General features: G+C 44.2%; 1 protein-coding gene across 1 annotated transcript; it reads left to right on the top strand.

The window, feature by feature from the left end:
- Positions 1-2,258: 2,258 nt before the first annotated feature.
- On the top strand, positions 2,259-13,750 carry IL13RA1 (interleukin 13 receptor subunit alpha 1; the record flags this gene model as incomplete). Its single annotated transcript, XM_079541837.1, is given in 12 exon segments — positions 2,259-2,265; positions 2,513-2,792; positions 2,794-2,909; positions 5,964-6,121; positions 7,467-7,602; positions 8,499-8,619; positions 10,102-10,286; positions 10,623-10,774; positions 12,130-12,262; positions 12,685-12,781; positions 13,288-13,372; positions 13,631-13,750. Coding segments are annotated over 12 exon segments (1,590 nt in total).
- Positions 13,751-16,090: the final 2,340 nt, after the last annotated feature.

Genomic DNA, 16,090 nt, shown 5'->3' with positions numbered 1-16,090 from the left:
CCTGTTTTCCTAAAAAAGAAAAATGTTCAGTAAGTTCACGATCAGGGTTTTGCTGTGCTGTGTAGTTCCAGTTCTCAAACCCAGACTTTTGCTCTTTGGGAACATCTCCAGTCACTCTGCTCCCATTAACTCAGCTGATGGGGAGATTGAGTTGCCAGGATATAACAAATACTCCAACCCAGGCAGTTGTAGCAGCTATAATGTGATGCAACGGAAGTCAGTAATAGCACTGCTATCACCTCATTTCTACTGCTGCTTCTGCTCTCCTGCACAGGATTCTTGCAAGTCTTGCTGCAGAATCAGGTTTGTTCCCACCTGTCTGGGAGCAGTGGGAGGTGAAGGAGTCGCTCCCTTGCCAAATATATGGGTGAATTAAACAGACCTTGAACTGATGCGTGCATTCATAGTACCATGTTTTGGGGAGGGATACCATTTTTTTACACAAGCACACTTGGTTCCACATCTACCCAAAAGGGCTCTCAGAAGGATTTAGATTTTATGCCACATCATTTCTGGATTTCAGAGGTGCTGGTAGCAGCTCGCAGGCAGCTTGCTGAGTTATGAGGCTGTTAGGAGCACATATACTCTGAAACTCTTGGCCTGGTCCGAAGAACACCGAGGTCAAAAAGGGAGAGGCTCGCTGAGTCAGAGAGGGTTTTTTCAGCAGTGTTTTTGGATGTTTGTGTTTCTGATCCAACTGTATTGTAATCAAGCTGACTCTTCTTTGAATTGACCCCATCTGTCTTTTGAAGAGCCTGTAATGACGTCAGCTGAGATCTGAAGTACCCACAGAAGCTGCTGCAAGATCAGAAGTGACGAGGAAAGAACTTTGTGATTGATGTGGGGCAACTGAAGATCTCTGCTCTCAGAAAGGACAGTCTCCCCCTGCCCCACACTGCACATCACTGCTGCCTCTTCTTGCACCCAGTCACCATGCAGCCACACCACGCCATGCATCTCATCCATCTTTTAACCTGATTTAGAAGGGGGAAAAAAAAAAGTGTTACTGTTGTTTTTTGGAACGTGTCACCAACATCACAGCACAGCCCTACGACTGCATGGCTGGACATGGCAGGAGCACGCAGCCAAGGGCAGCTCAGCAGAGTGATCTTATTCCGATGTAACCAGACGTGATGCCATGTGCCAGGTATTTAACAGAGCCTTTCAGAAACACATCAGGTGTGTGAGCATGAGATCCAGGCACTGCAGTGCAGATTCATTAGCTCAGAACATCAGGAAGCACGGGGCTTGCAACAGCAAGATGCAGGACAGGACTCACTGGGATTGGGAAATGGGGGAGGTGGTGAGGATCAAAGCATTCGGCAGGAGCTCCATTTGCATTGAGATGTGGACAGGAAAACTGATAGCATGAGAGCAGGGGCAAGGAGAAACATTGCTTCTGCCTCCGACTACAGGCAGGCAGCCAACAGGCTGAGCTGAGCCCCGGCTCTGCGCCTGGTGCCGCGTCCCAGGAGATAGAGTGGACAAAGTAGAAAGGGGGAAGGAAAGAAAACATTGAGAAGGAAACTGAAAGCAAGATAGAGGTCACTGGGTCTGCCCTGTCGTGCCGTGCAAAGATCATCTGCAGCAACCATAGTCCACATCAGCTACATGCAGTTCTACAGCCTGACAGTATCGTCGCGTCCTGCAATGTGAAGTGGTGATTTTCATTTGTTTATAACTGGAGTCCATGGATGTTTTCTAGCAGCAGCTAGGAAACTTGCTAAACCCTCCTGTTTTTCCAGGACTATCCAAACAAACAGGCAGAAAAGAAAAATTACAGCACTGGCCCAGGACATTCCTCTCCCTATCGTAAAAAGATCCGCTTTCCTTTTTCTAAATCGAGCTCTGAAAAGCAGATGAACTCTTGCAAAACTCCTTGAATTGCTGAGGAAATACTGAACAGTTCAGATGAGTGGGAACAAGCAATCCTCACTAATCAGTTTCGGTTTGCCTTGAAATTTAGCCAACATCTCCTCTCTGTTCCGTGCAGTTTTCTATCTGCTCTCTGTTGATAACCAGGAGCAGGAATGCTAACCAGAACAGCAGGGGTCAGAGGAAAATGCCTTGTCCCGAATGTTCTCTTATCCTGGGATGTATTAAAAGATCACTCGTGGGGTATTTCCACTAATGTGGAAATCTGGGAAAACTGCAGCCACGTCACACCAATAAAAGAGAGCAAAAAGCAACCTTAATCTTGATTGCAAAACTGCTGAAGCGGAGGAAGTTTGGGAAAGTTTGCGTAAGGAAGAGCTGGCATGGTGGGTAGGAAAAGGAACAAGGCACGTTTTTAGTTCAGATGGCAGCTACAGCGATGGCACAAAATTGCAGGAGGGATTTGGAAGCGACGAATTCTGCTGTGGGGGGAACTGATGAACTGAGCGTAACATCACGAGAGCTACCGGGGACTCACTTAACACGTTCAATTTCTTCGCGAGAAGACGTTAGCATCTCGGGCACGTTTCAATAGCGGTCGGAGCCGAGGTGTGAAAAATCACTTTTACTCCCCCAGACGCGATCATTTCGAGCTTACGGCCGCGCTGGTGCCTGGGGGAGGAGCCCTGGGGGGGCACCACAGACCCGCTGGGCGCCCATTCGGCTCCGCGGCGCGGGCGCTGGACGAAGCGGTACCGACGGGCACGGCGAGGGGCCGCCCAGGTGGGCGCGGGTTGGCCGAAGCCGCCCTCCGAGGCCGCTCCCCCTCGGCTCGGGTTACCTGGGCGGGCCGCGGCGCGGCTCTTCCCGTCTGGCCCGGCCCCCGCGACGGGAAGTGCGAGCGTGCGGTGGGTCGCTGTCGGACGGAGGGAGCGGAGAAGCGATGGAGAGCCGGGGTTCGTTCGGAGCTCCGCTGCGGTGTCGGTTGCTGTTCCTCGCCGCGTGTTTTGCGGTGGCGGCGGCGGTGGTTGCAGGTGAGCTGGGCCGGGCCGGGGGGAGGAGGGCAGAAAGAACCGGGGTCGGTGCCGGCGGGGAGCGGTCATCGGCGAGAGACTGCGGGCGGACGGACCGACGGACGGCTGGGGGGCTGGTTGGCATCGTCTACCGAAATCAAAAGCTTTCGTTTCGTGGCTGCATCGCCCGAAGTGCGTAAGCTTCAGAGGGATCGGCACCCGCACTGCGCTGCGCCTCTTACTGGAGCGGGGAAGGGAGATGCTCGGAGTTCTGCATCTCTTTCCCTGCAGGGCAGATCGCAGGTATCTTTTAAGCTCGGCGGTTCCTGGGGCTGTCGCTGCTTTAAGAAACCCGAGCCGAAGCTGTGCGGGCATTGCGGTGTGCGCTGGGCAGCGGCGGTGCTCCGAGCCGCCCCTCCGCACCCCGAATTCCTTCGGAAGGGCGAGCAGGAAAGCGGAGCGGGTCCGTGGGGGCTGATGAGAAGCGGGGGGTGTCCAGATGCAGGGGATGAAGCCCTATGGCTCGCTATGATGCGTCCGTACGGCCTCAAGCGTTTGGGAATTGCTGCTTTATAACCGCGTGCGATTCGCTTTATAACCACGAAGTGCGTCTTAAGAAAATAAAGGACAAGGAGAAGGAGCTTTGTTTGTTTGTTTTGTTCTTTTTTACGACGTTTTTACAGTAATTCATACAGAACGTTCGTTGATGTTTCCACCTGATGGTTTTTAAAAGGTTTCGTGGGGTTTTGGTGCTGTTTATGTGCAGTATTGTTTCAGCTCTGCTGTTTGCATTACTGCTGTGCTTTCTTGGAAGCTATCACTGCGCTGTTTGGTTTTGGTTTTCCTTTTCTTTTCAAGAGCGATATTAAAGCTTTGGAATGGTTTGTGTTGGAAGGGACCTTAAGAATCACCCACTTCCAACCCTCCAAACTGTCGTATCTTTCATGTTTTGTATTTGGCTGTTGAGGTGTCCTGCCAAATTGCTGTGCCAGTGAGATTTGAATAATGAAGTATTAGATTGTGTCTATATTGTATGTAAATATATGTGTGCATGTTGGACTGGATGCACAAATAAAAGCAAATTTTCAGCTGAGTGAACCCACACAACTCTTAAGCTTCGGCTTCAACTCAAGGCTTTTTGGATTTAAGTTTCTTACACAGATGCAATTCATGTATTTATAAACCTTGAGTGTTCCCAGTTCTCACTGTGGGCAGGCAGAAAATTCTCACCAGACTTTTTAAATGGTGACCTCTGAGAAAACTCACTTTTTTTAATGATTTGTGGCTTTTGTGGGTGATTTCAAAGAAAGATCAGGAGAAGACATCGCTCAGAGCGCTGAATAAATATTTGGTGGCACGTTTTGTTTCCTTTGTGTTATCTGAAGGACCTCCATGAAGCAGCACTTGGAGCTGACATGCTCAGGCCCTGCTGCTGTTTGGAAGGGCTTTGCTGTGGAAGAGGCAATAGGGAAATGTGTTCTGCAGTGGGACAGGTGATGGGGATGGTGTTCTGGCTTGGTGTTCTAGAAGGAGACTATTTTGTAAGCTTGGTGATTCAGAATTACTGCGTGTTCTTTGCTTCTGAGATCAGCTGTTTAAAATAACAATAATAATTCCGCAAGCTTTGTCTGCTCAGAAAAGCCAGGAGTGTTTGGGCTAAGGCAGCAAATCCTGGTGACACTTCTCATTTTTGTTCTGAACGTAAATTGTGACACAGATGGTAACATCTGAGCTCTGCTGCTGCCTGTTCCTTGGCTGTGCAAATTCAGAGAGCCCCGCAGCTGCTGGATGAGTTTTCTTGGAGCTTCAGCAGAAATGGCTCTCAGGACATTTAGATAATGGTATGACAGATGCTTGCAGCAGAATTCTTGCTGAAGGAACCTTTTTTTGCCTTTTCTTCCATCCCCTTCCTTCTGCTAGCAGAAGCAAACGCGGTTGCATGCCGAACTGGATGGGAGATCTCCTGTCTATGTCATTGTTTTCCCTTGTCACACACATTGCCCCAAATGTTGGAGGGGGTTTTGGGACACGTAGCGCCGGTTGGTATCAGTTTCAAGTGTTTGTGGAGCTGCTGCACAGCAGGGATACCCCTTCCACAGCCAGCAGGTAGCAGTGAGACCTGAATGCAATCGAGAAGCCGTCTCGTTTGGCCTCTTATTAAATATCTTTTAGTAGCACGCTGAGGGTTTCTTAGGGAGTTACCAGTGGCTGACTTTTTCTAGAATGCACCACGCTTTAGTTTTTCCTGACAGTTTTTTACTTTCTGTCTCGTTTCCTTCTCCATCTGACCTTCGAGCCGTGATGAGCTGTTAGAAGGCAGTGACTCAGTGCCCAGGTCTGGAAGGTTGGAGGCACAAACGGGTTTATCCCAGCGCCTCTGACTCACTTTCCTCTGCTTTCCTCTGCTCCGTCGTGCTTTGGAGGAGGCAAAAACATTTACCACTGAAGCACAGCCGTGGTGAATTACTGTTTTTCCGTGCTAAGTTGGCTCACTGTGTGAGAGCATGGTGTTAAATGTGAGTAATTGAAGAAGCCTTGTGGGCTTGTTTGTCTGTTTGTTTGAGTAACGCACTTGGTTTTGATTAGATTGGGCTGAACTGTGGCTCTAGCCTACTGTTGTTGCTTACGAGTGGTGATGGCTTTTCTCTTTTTGAAGTGTTCTTTTTGAACCTGTACTGATGGCTGAATTGTGGGTAGGATAAAATATCAATGGCTTCATAGGCTCTACATACATTTGCAGAAGATTTGGTGTTCGTGGTGCGAACTCACAACAAGAAATGGGAAACGTGGGCACTGAGATTCATCTTTCCCTATAAACATTGGTTTCTTTGCCACAGATGCTCTATGCTGTGATTTCCTTGAAATCACTTTAAAATATATTCCGTGTTTCTTATCGTAATAATCAGTGTGACTTGTTAATGGGAATGGTGGAGGCGTTGTGGTGGACAGTAGCTTTTCTGATAGCAAACACGGAAGAATGCTCTTTATGTTCTGATGAAGAGCTAAAAATCTGTCATTATCAATGGTGAAATGTGGAGTGATGGGGTTGCTATAGCAATAACTTCTTCCTTTTAGGAGAAAAAGTTCTTCCCCCTCCATCCAACCTCAACTATTCATTTATCCAAATCTGCACCTTGAACTGGACGTGGAATCCCCCAGAGAACATCAGCAGTAGCTGTGACCTGGAATATTCCAGTGACATCCTGATCGATGAGGTGTCTCAGCACAAAAACGTGAGTTCCTCTTGTCCTGCTGCTCTGCAGCAGGTGCTCTGGTAAATATATTATTGTGATAAAGCTAGGTCTGTGTGTATTATATTATTATATCTGTAGACATATTAAGAAGTGCAGTTGTATTACAACTTCTGATTCTTGTCGTGGGATCAAAACCTCAAAAACGAGTCACTCCAACATGTGAAATATGGAGAAAAAAACCTGTCGCTCTCTGATAATGGAACTACTCCTGATAACACAGGAGTATTGCAGTAATAATGTGGGAGTGTGTGTGCGTGCCTGCCCTGCCCCAGCACTGTGCTTCCAATTGCTCGTGGGCTTTGTGTTATGAAGACAGCATGGAAGAAATCTTTTTCTTTCGAAAACGGGTTCATTTGGCTCTCCTGCTTTTCTTTCTGTGTTGGGTGTTTTGCATCCCAGGTGTGATTCTCGGTGTGTCTCACTATAGATTGAGAACTCTTTGATCACAAGGACAAGAAGCATTTCTGTGACACTGAGGGGGCTGTAGGAGAGTTAGCAAGATCATTTTCCATCCGTCAGTAGTTTCAAACGGTCTGAGTTTGAAGCTTGAAGTACACACTGACCATGGGGCCAGCAGTGCTGGGCATGGTTAAAATCAATGGAACGCCCCTAAGGATGCCTGCTGAAATAATCCTTTGTTGTTGAGCTGTTGTTCATGTTCCTAATGGCCTTTGCACTGTGACTGCTGTGTTCTGTCTGAGAGCCCCAGGATGTGCTGGGATTTGTGGTTTCACAAACAGATGAGCTGATAGGATGACTGGACACTGCTAAAAGGGTTGTATGTCATTTCTGACAGCCTCTCCTCTAATGATCGCTGTCAGACCTTTCTGTGAGTCGGTTGAACTTGCTAACTCAGCAGAAAGATATTTACTTCCTTAATAGCTTCAGTAACTAACTGGAAGCCTGCTTGGATTGCAAGTGGAATGGTTTGTGGGAGGGTCTAACAAATAAGGTCAGCAGCAGTGAAATAGCTGTTAGATCCGTGCGGACTTATTGCACGATCATTCTCCTCCACGTGTGCGAAATCTTTGATCCCTTACCCCCATTGTGGTAGGGTTCCTTGCTCCCATTACAGTAGACATGAGCGAGCACACAGAATTATCTTGCTGAGTTGGGAGCGTGTCTGATAAGGAAAACAAACATCGAAGTGACATCAATTCTTCCATGTGCGGTCAGATATTCGTGTCACTGGGCTTTTCATTGGGCTTTCAGCTTTTTTTTTTTTTTTTTAATGGACTCAAATGTGTGTCTGTAGTAATTTCTGTGTATTTGATGATGCAATATTCCAAATGTTCTGGTTTTCTTTTCCCCTGTCTAAACCTAGGAGTGGAGAAAGAGTCTCTTTCGTGTGACTGACACAGTCTTGAATAAGGAGATGCGTTTCAAAGTGAGAAGTGAGTGCAAGAACAGTAATGCCACCAATCACAGCCAATGGGTGGAGACCTCTGTTCCACCAAAAGGTAACGCAGAACAGCAAGGCTTGAGGCTGGCGTGCATCTCTTGGGTGAGGAGATGGAGCAAAATATCATGGAAATACATCAGAGCAAAATATGTCTGAGAGATACGTGGGTAAAGGGAAGGTCAGTTGGCAGAGCTTAACAGAATGGCACACAATGGCATCTTCTGACACTTGAAGTCTCATGGGCAAGCTCTTCACATTTAAATGCACTTCCAAGGTGTTGTGATCACCATCATTCATCTTCTACCTGCCATCTTGTGGTTGTGAGATAAGAGGGAACTTATGTTGATTTATACCTACTGGTCAGTCACTAGCATGTAAGTTTATTTCTATGATTGGATGTCTAGGAGTATCAGTGGAAATTCCAACTTACCCCAGTGTTTGTCCATAGTTAGGAACTAAAGGTATGTCTATAATCATAGAATAACTAAGGTTGGAAAAGATCACTAAGATTATTCCAACCATTCAGAATACCGAGAAAGTAATATTTTTGTCCGGAGAAGATAAATATAATTGACTGTTTTTAAGGAAGGTGTCCATAATAATGATGATAAACTGTGCCTACGACGGTTGTGTACTTTAATTCCTTCCTGAAGTATCTGTAGTTCAGTAGAAACAAAATATTTTCCTGGCTCATCACCTCAGGTAACTGAGTAGTAATTCACATGGGGTGGAAACTTTGAGTATCGCTGTTACAGTCACTGATGCTCAGGAGCTGTCCTGGCGAGATGTCAGTGAACAGCTGGAACTGATGATTTGCTGTGCTGCAGCAACATGAGTTGGGACATTACTCTTCTTTTGCCTTTTGCACGTTTTCAGTTACATAAAAAGGGATGCTTGACTTTCGGAAAGCAGTGAGAAGACTTTGATAAAATCAGACTTAAACTTGCCTTGCAGGTGTTCCAGGCACTGCTGCTGTTGGCTTGAGCTGTGTCTGGCACAACCTGGAGTACATGCTTTGTATGTGGCATCCTGGAGAGAATGCAAGTAGGGATACCAATTACAGTTTATTCTACTGGTTTGTATTAACACTTCATTACCAACCCTAAACTGCTTTAGTGCTAATCTGTAGTTGTAGATTACTTAATGCATTTTATTTCCTGTTGTCCTGAAAGCTCTGTGTACAAGGGTGTCCTGTCCAACAGAAAGCTCAGCTGCTGGAGGCTGCAGAAGGTGCTACTGCAGAGTCCAGGAAATTGATATGTTTATTATGTGAAGGATTTGCTGCTTCTAAAGCCCTTTTACTGCTTTTTTTTTTTTTTTTTTTTTTTTTTTTTTTTTTTTTTCCTAATTGTGGATTCAAACAAGGAAAAAGAACAGCTGCACTGGAGCTGTATGTTGGTTCCTCTCCTTACAGCCCCATAGGCATGGGCAATTTAAGTCAGCATTGCTCACTAGTGCATGTCAGCTCTTAAATCATTGGAAAATGGTATGGAAGCATTAACATTTAGTAGTTCTGTTTGTATCTTCTATGTCATAAATAACTGATTCACGCTGCATGTAATGAAGAGCATCTTTTTATCATCATCCACGCTTGCCAGCTGACTGCCATAAACAGACTCTTGTTCCAAAGTCAGAGGGTTGCAGTGCGGTCAGAAACTTGGCTGATGGGGCTTGTGGGATGCCATGGGTATAATGTTAGCTGAGAATAAACAAATTGGGTCAGTACACTACAGTCATTGCTGAAATGGAGGCTTACCAGAGCAGGTTGATGTACCTACACAGCACTGTCTGCTCTGAATGCTTCTCTTCTTTCCTAGACCCAAATTAGAGATAAGAAGAACAGAAACAAGAGGGAACCTGAAAATAGGATGGGCAGTTGTGCCTTTGGCAGCCCTTCAGTAGGGCAGTGTGAAACAGGGAAGCATCATTCCTATTGTGCTCCTAAACGGAGCCCAGGTTGCTGGTTTGAGAGCAATCCCCTCATTTTCTGTGGAGGGAAAGTTACTGGAATGTTTTCAGTGGAACCCGGGGAGGCAAGGAAGAAGGCAGTCATTGCCTCACTGGTACTGGGTATGTTTTGGAAAGCAGACGCGTGCTGTAGGTGAAATGCATCCATCTTTAGCAAGAACGGCCATACCTCAGGCATTGTGGAAGGAGATTAGTCACCTCATCCTAGCGCAGGCACAGCTGTTGACAGGAAGTGATCCTGGTTTGTTTGCTTTCTAAACTTTTTTCTGTTTTTTTTTTCCCTTGAAATTGTTTCCCCGTGGCAAAAACAAGGACTCAGTCTGAAAGCAGTCATCAATCTGATGCCTGGCAGTAAAAACACTGTGACCTGTCTCTCTTTCAGCTGCTGGACACACTTTATGAAAATAATATTCTTCCTAAAGCTTGATAGGAGTGAGAAGGTTTTTACGTAAAATTAATGCTAAACAAAAATATGCTATAGCACAACTTCAGATCTGCCTTCAGGATTTATAAGAGCTTTATAAATAAGCTTGCCCCTTGCTTCCTTCTCTTCTGAAGTCAATTTTATTTTTTTTTATTATTCCTGTAGGTTTGATGGTTTGGAAAGACATAAAGAGTGCAAAAATTATTCTGTGAGCCAAGGAAGCTTTGAATGTGCCTTCAGTTTTGCCTTCCCTCAGGCTGCCAATAGGTACCCACTGATCAGTATATTGATCAGAGATGACTCCGAAAATATTATGCCTGTATGCGTGACTGAAAATCCTACCACCCTTGGTGAGTTGAATGCCATGTAGAGGGGATGGGAAAAAATGGTGGAGGAAAAGAAACTTGCTGGTATGTCAATGTGTTTGAGAAACAGAGTGATTAGCTGTTCCCTTCTTCTACTGATCTTTGATTTAGAAATTATATAGATAAGGTTTGGTTCTCAGGAAGAGTTTTCACTCATTTCTATTCTTTGTCTTGATTCTTTCTTTTTTTGGTGCTTTTTCCTCTTTCTGTTGCTAAGCTGGTATATGTGTAACATTATGCAATGTAGGACTTCTGTTCGCCCCTGTAACCAATGCAATATCATCTTTAATTATTTCCATTTATTTCTGTTTTGTATGTCAGTAAAACCTGCCACACCAACGATAGCTAAACTATCATATGTTAACAATGGAATTCACCTGCAGTGGAGTGAATCGGGCACCATTCCAGCAAATTGTCTCAGTTACGAAGTGAGATATCACAAGGGTGACTTGAACACTGCTCAGACAATTCAAGTGAGTTTTCACTGCTTACATCTAACAGTCATTTTTTGTTTTGTTTTCCCTGTGCATAGAATCACAGAATGGCTTAGGTTGGAAAGGACCTTATTATCCAGTTCCAACCCACTGCCATAGACAGGAGTGCCTTCTGTAACTTGTGTTGATGATCATAGTAACTCATCCTCTGTTTAGAAATGAATGCTATGCGCTGTGTGTGCATGGGCTGGTTGCACTAGCTGAAAGCATTGTGTGGATTTGATAGATTTTTCTCCCACATGGTAGTTTTCCAGTGGTAATATATATACAACATAATCCATGGTAGTCTTCCAAATCCATGCTGTTGTCTATTACAAAGCAATAAATTGTAGTAACTCTCTGGTAAAGAGCTATTTGTTCAACTGAGTAACGACACTCACCAGGAAATATATTGTAGTGCCTAAGCATTCCTCTTTGGTCTGGAACTTTGGTCTGGTGGCATTGTGCTTGCCTGCTATTGGTCTGCTCTCTGCCACGTCACTTGTTTGTCCTTAGACGACATGGCTCAAGTACTGTGAAGCAAAATTAATTGCACACAAGATGACAGAACCTTGTACAGAAAGTTGTGGGAGATTAAAAGTGACAACAGAGAGTGGGTGTGGAAAAAAAAAGTTGTGGGGATTTGAATTTATCTGTTAGGAATCTCATACCTTGCCTGATGAGTTAAATATACTGATTATACGTACGTATAAAAAGCGTTGACTTTGGTGTCTGGATGTACTCATGCCTGAATCTGTGTAGTTGAACTGACTGTGCTGGCTGATCAGAATGGTAAACAACAAGATAAATTTAAAAGCAAGGTGCCAGTCTTGTCCAGCAGAGCATCTTTACAAACTCAAATTACGTTAACAGTTCTCAGGGAACTGGCGTCTTCTATCAGAAATATGTGAAGTTTGAGCCCAGCTCTCTATGGAGGCATCGCAGAAGAGTTTTTCATGGTTAAATTAAATCAGTATTGTTGGCCTGTCTGAGAGTGGGGCAGGCAGTGCAAGTCATAGATGTTATATTGAAAAAAAAAAATAGAACAAAAGGCACCTTGTCAGACACTGAGTCTTAGTTGAATCATTTTTGCCAAATGCTGTATGATAGGTACAGCAGTGAGTCAGTTTAAATGTTAGCTTTGGGATCTCTGTTTAGGCACTCTGCTGGTTAGATGCTATCATGTCCTTTTCTGCGAAGCTCAGTATTCATGAGAAGATCTTCCATCAAAACATCAGTATTACAATAACTGCAGGAGGGAAGGGGGCTCGTTGTTGTTTTTTTGTTGTTTGTTTTTAACCAAAAAACTATATTGGTAATCATACAAAGCAAATTACCTTTTCCTTTTATGCTAGGTTAAATTTAATTCTACATCGATTCCTAGTGTTGACCCTAATAGCAAGTATACCTTCCAAGTGAGAGCACAGCCCAAGGTTGAATGCTACAGCAGCAAATTCTACAGTGAATGGAGCAAAGAAAGGAGCATCGGTGAGAGCAATTCTTCCCTGAATTTGAATTTATCTGTTAGGAATCTCATACCTTGCTTCATGAGTTAATGGGTGTCCAGGATCATCTTCCTATGTAGGTATTTGATGTTGCATGAAAAGAGATCAAGGGAATTCTATTATTGCTTACACTTCTGTGTTTTGGGTTGCCGTCCATTTAGCTGTGCAGTCTCCTCTTTCAAGTGCTGTCTCCTCTTCAGCTCTGAGTCTGTTTTTCATTTTCTTGCCAACTGTATCTACATTACAGTATCACATTCTGAAAAACGAGTCCTTGCCTACGAAAGCATTAGCGTGTTTGAAAAACATTGCCTGTGAGTTAATTAGACTTAATTTGTTCATTGTCATTTTTTTTTCCTGAAAAGCCTCCCAAAACATCCCTAAGTTTCAACAATTTTTGTCTTCCAGGTGAGAACCCAAACTCTGCGTTCAATTTTCTTTTAATTATCACCATTCCATTAATAGTGACAGTGTCCACAATAATCCTACTTGTTTACCTTAAAAGGTAAATTATTATATTGCTTTATTTACAGTCCATTACTTCTGACTGGCCTTCGATTTATGTTGTAACACATCTGTCTTCCAGTTAATTGCTCACAATGTGACATGTTTCAAAAGTAGTTGCTTTTTCAGTAGCATGCAGCAAATAGCAAGAATGGCAACGCCATTGTGCCTCATCCATTGGAATTAGAGTAGTAGGCCAGATAGGTGCTCTGTTTTCCTGCTGGTAACATTGCTTATGTCTGCTTACAGTTAGATTCTTGTTGTACAGGTGTCACGTCCTCTCTTTTTAAGCAGTGAAGTCTGAATTCAAAATTAATATACGTGAAGTGCACATACAAGTGTGGAATTAAAGAATTCCAGCTGCAGTTGTGCAGAAGCTAAAAACGAGCTGGTGGTGTCAAAGCTGACTCCACACATTTTCTCGTCTGCACCCAATTGTGACTTGGAAATGATGATTTTTCTTTTGTAATGAATTCATTTGAAGTTTTTCTTCTTCATTTTCTGAAGGCTTAAGATATTAATTCTTCCCCCAATCCCGGACCCTCGGGAAATCCTGAAGCGCATGTTTGGGGAGCAGAACGAGGATCCCCAGGTTGGTACAAAGCTGTTTGGTGAGCTTATCTATGGAGCTGGAATCTGTAAGCTTCCACTTTTCTTTTTGATACCATTTATCTCAAAACCAACATGACATACATAAGACCAAGTAATTGCAATGGTAAGAGCTGTATGGAAACAGTTACCTAAAGCTTTATGTTGTGAAACTGGTCTGTCTTCTGGGGGGGCTGAAAAAACAATTCTCACAATGAAAAAAAAAAAATTGCTGCTAAAAAACATTGCTCTTCTCTTCCAGAGCTGTGCAAAGGAGGACTGTATGAATGGTTACGACAGGTTAATCAAGGAAGAAGAAATTCATTCTTTAATTTTAATAGAAACTCCTGAATCCTCTAATTCTGAAAAAGAGCACCGATAAACTGCTTTCAGAATAGAAGATAAGTGAAGATTTCCAGAGTTGCTCCTTTAACTCAGGTGACAAGGTGGATGTGAAAAGGCCTGCGGACCATTCACCAACTCCTACTTCCGGAGTCCTTTCTGAGCCTTATTTCTTTGCTCAGAAGATGCATCACCATTGTTGGCCATTCTTCCATCTCTGCTAGCAAAATTCATCTTGGATCCTTTGAGATGAGCATGTACATAAATTTCGTCTGACTGCATTGCAGTGTTTTTTGTTCAGCCTCTGACCTGCTCTGCCCTGTTACTTGTCACCTGCACCTGTGTTTGTGCTGCACAGTTTGTAATTGTTGGCTGCTTTTTGTCAGGTTTTGTTTGTTTTGGAGCATGTGCTCCAAAGTGTTTGGCTTTGTTCCTCAGCAGGTGAGGCAGGGTTTGATTGCAGCAGGTGAGTCACTGTTGAGCTGCACACAGAGCTGCCAATAGATGGGATGCAGAGCAGCGGCCCTTTGGGCGCCCTGGGCAGGGGGTTTGCAGGAAACATCCATGGACTGACCTTCCCAAGCTGTGCTTCAGCCGTGGGCTGAATAAACCCAGTATGAGAGTTGCTTTTTCTTGAGATATGTGTGAGACACCTCCTCACCTTCCAGCTGGTATCCAGACTGTTCACAGAAGACTCGCTTTGGCTTTTTTTATCCCTTCAAGTGCCTTAGCTACAAGGCCTTCATGAACTTTGAGTGTTAACGAAACTTCTTAAGTGATAACCATTATCTTTACCTCTGTTTTGCGGTGGCTGGTGACTGTCACCAGACTGTCATCTTGTTCTGGCCATATTGGCCAAGTGACTACAGGAGCTGAATCATAGGGAGTTTATCCAGCAGAATTACCAGGGTGGATGCTTGAGTCCTAGACCACAGAAACTGGGTGAATGCGAAGACTTCAAGATTTGCCTGTACTGCTGTGCTGAGGGATTTGGGGAAGGAGATGATGACAACCTTGGCCTGCTTTCTTGGCGACAAACTTTGTTGTTTCAGTAATGATATAGAATTGTTTAGGTTAGAAGAGACCACGAAGATCATCTGCTGATGACATTTGGATTCCAGTTTCCTCTCTTGGGACTTTGCAGTTTTTTTAAAAGGTGCTTATTTGACTTCAAGGAAAAAATTTTTTTGACTTTTTTTCTTTTTTTTTTTTTTTAATCATGAATTAATTTGTTCATTTTTTTCTTGCGTGGTTTTATTTTGAGGTTACTTTACCCAGTGGAGCCCAGCAGAAGTTTTCTGGCACAACTGTGACGTTTCTCTGCACAGGGTTGCGAGTGTTTGGTTTGTGAGCTGTGCTGCAAGGCTGCTGACAGCAGTGCATGGTTTGTGCTGGAGGCAGAAAGCTGTGGGGAGAAAGGGGCTGTGCTGAGGGGCTTCTTGCTTCTCCCTCTTCTTCCTCAGCATCACAGTGTGGGTGTGTGGGTTGTTGAAGCCCTCATAGTAGACTGGGAAGAGATCTTCAGAGGTTTGTTAGGAGCATGTTCTGAAATCACTGGAGCTTTAAAATTCAGCGCTACCCTCAAGCTCAGTTCTATCAAAATCCTGAGATGAAATACTGTTGTGTTTGGTTTTTCGTTTGTTTGTTTTTTAAGAACACACACTTCTACAAGTAGTAGAACTGACACAGCTATAAATGTACATCCTTCACCCTCCCACTGACTTCCTCCCTCTCAATATTTCCCAGTCCCCACTGAACCACTCAGATATGCAGTTCCTTCCACATCTCCTGCCTACCTCCAGCTGCTGATGGTGGAAAGGGAAGGAGAAGTGCAGCAGAACTAACAGATCACATACTACCTTAAATCTTCTACTGGCAAACATGCTAAAAATATATAAATTGGTTGATGAGACAAAACAAGAAGTCTCAGGGATTTCAGTGCGATAGAATGACGCTCAGGTTATACAGAGTCAGCTAGCAGCACTGTTTGGTATTCCAGAGGTAAAAGAATAGCATGGAGGAAAAGGTATTAATTTCGGTCATGGACTTCACTCCTGCTGCCATGCAATGCTCATGTCATTATAGAGAGAGAATGATTTCTCACATCTACCTCATCTCAAATGTTGCTCGTTGTAGACCGCTAGACAAACAAATGTATGATTTCAGTATCAGTAATCATAACATACCGAAAGCCACAAACCTTTATGTTATATCAATCTAGGAAGATAATCCTTGGTGCTTTACCTTGAGTTCTTTTGGCTTTGTTCTGGTGTTTATGGTAAAACCAAAATGTGTTTGTTTGGAAAACAAACAGAAATCCCGTAAGGAAAAGGAGGGAGTAAAAGCAGACTTGAAGTTCTAGGCTGAAGGAGCTTAAATA

The sequence above is a fragment of the Tetrao urogallus genome (genome assembly GCF_951394365.1).
Source record: "Tetrao urogallus genome assembly, chromosome: 13".
NCBI lineage: Eukaryota > Metazoa > Chordata > Aves > Galliformes > Phasianidae > Tetrao > Tetrao urogallus.
This window is presented reverse-complemented; position numbering and strand designations above follow the sequence as displayed.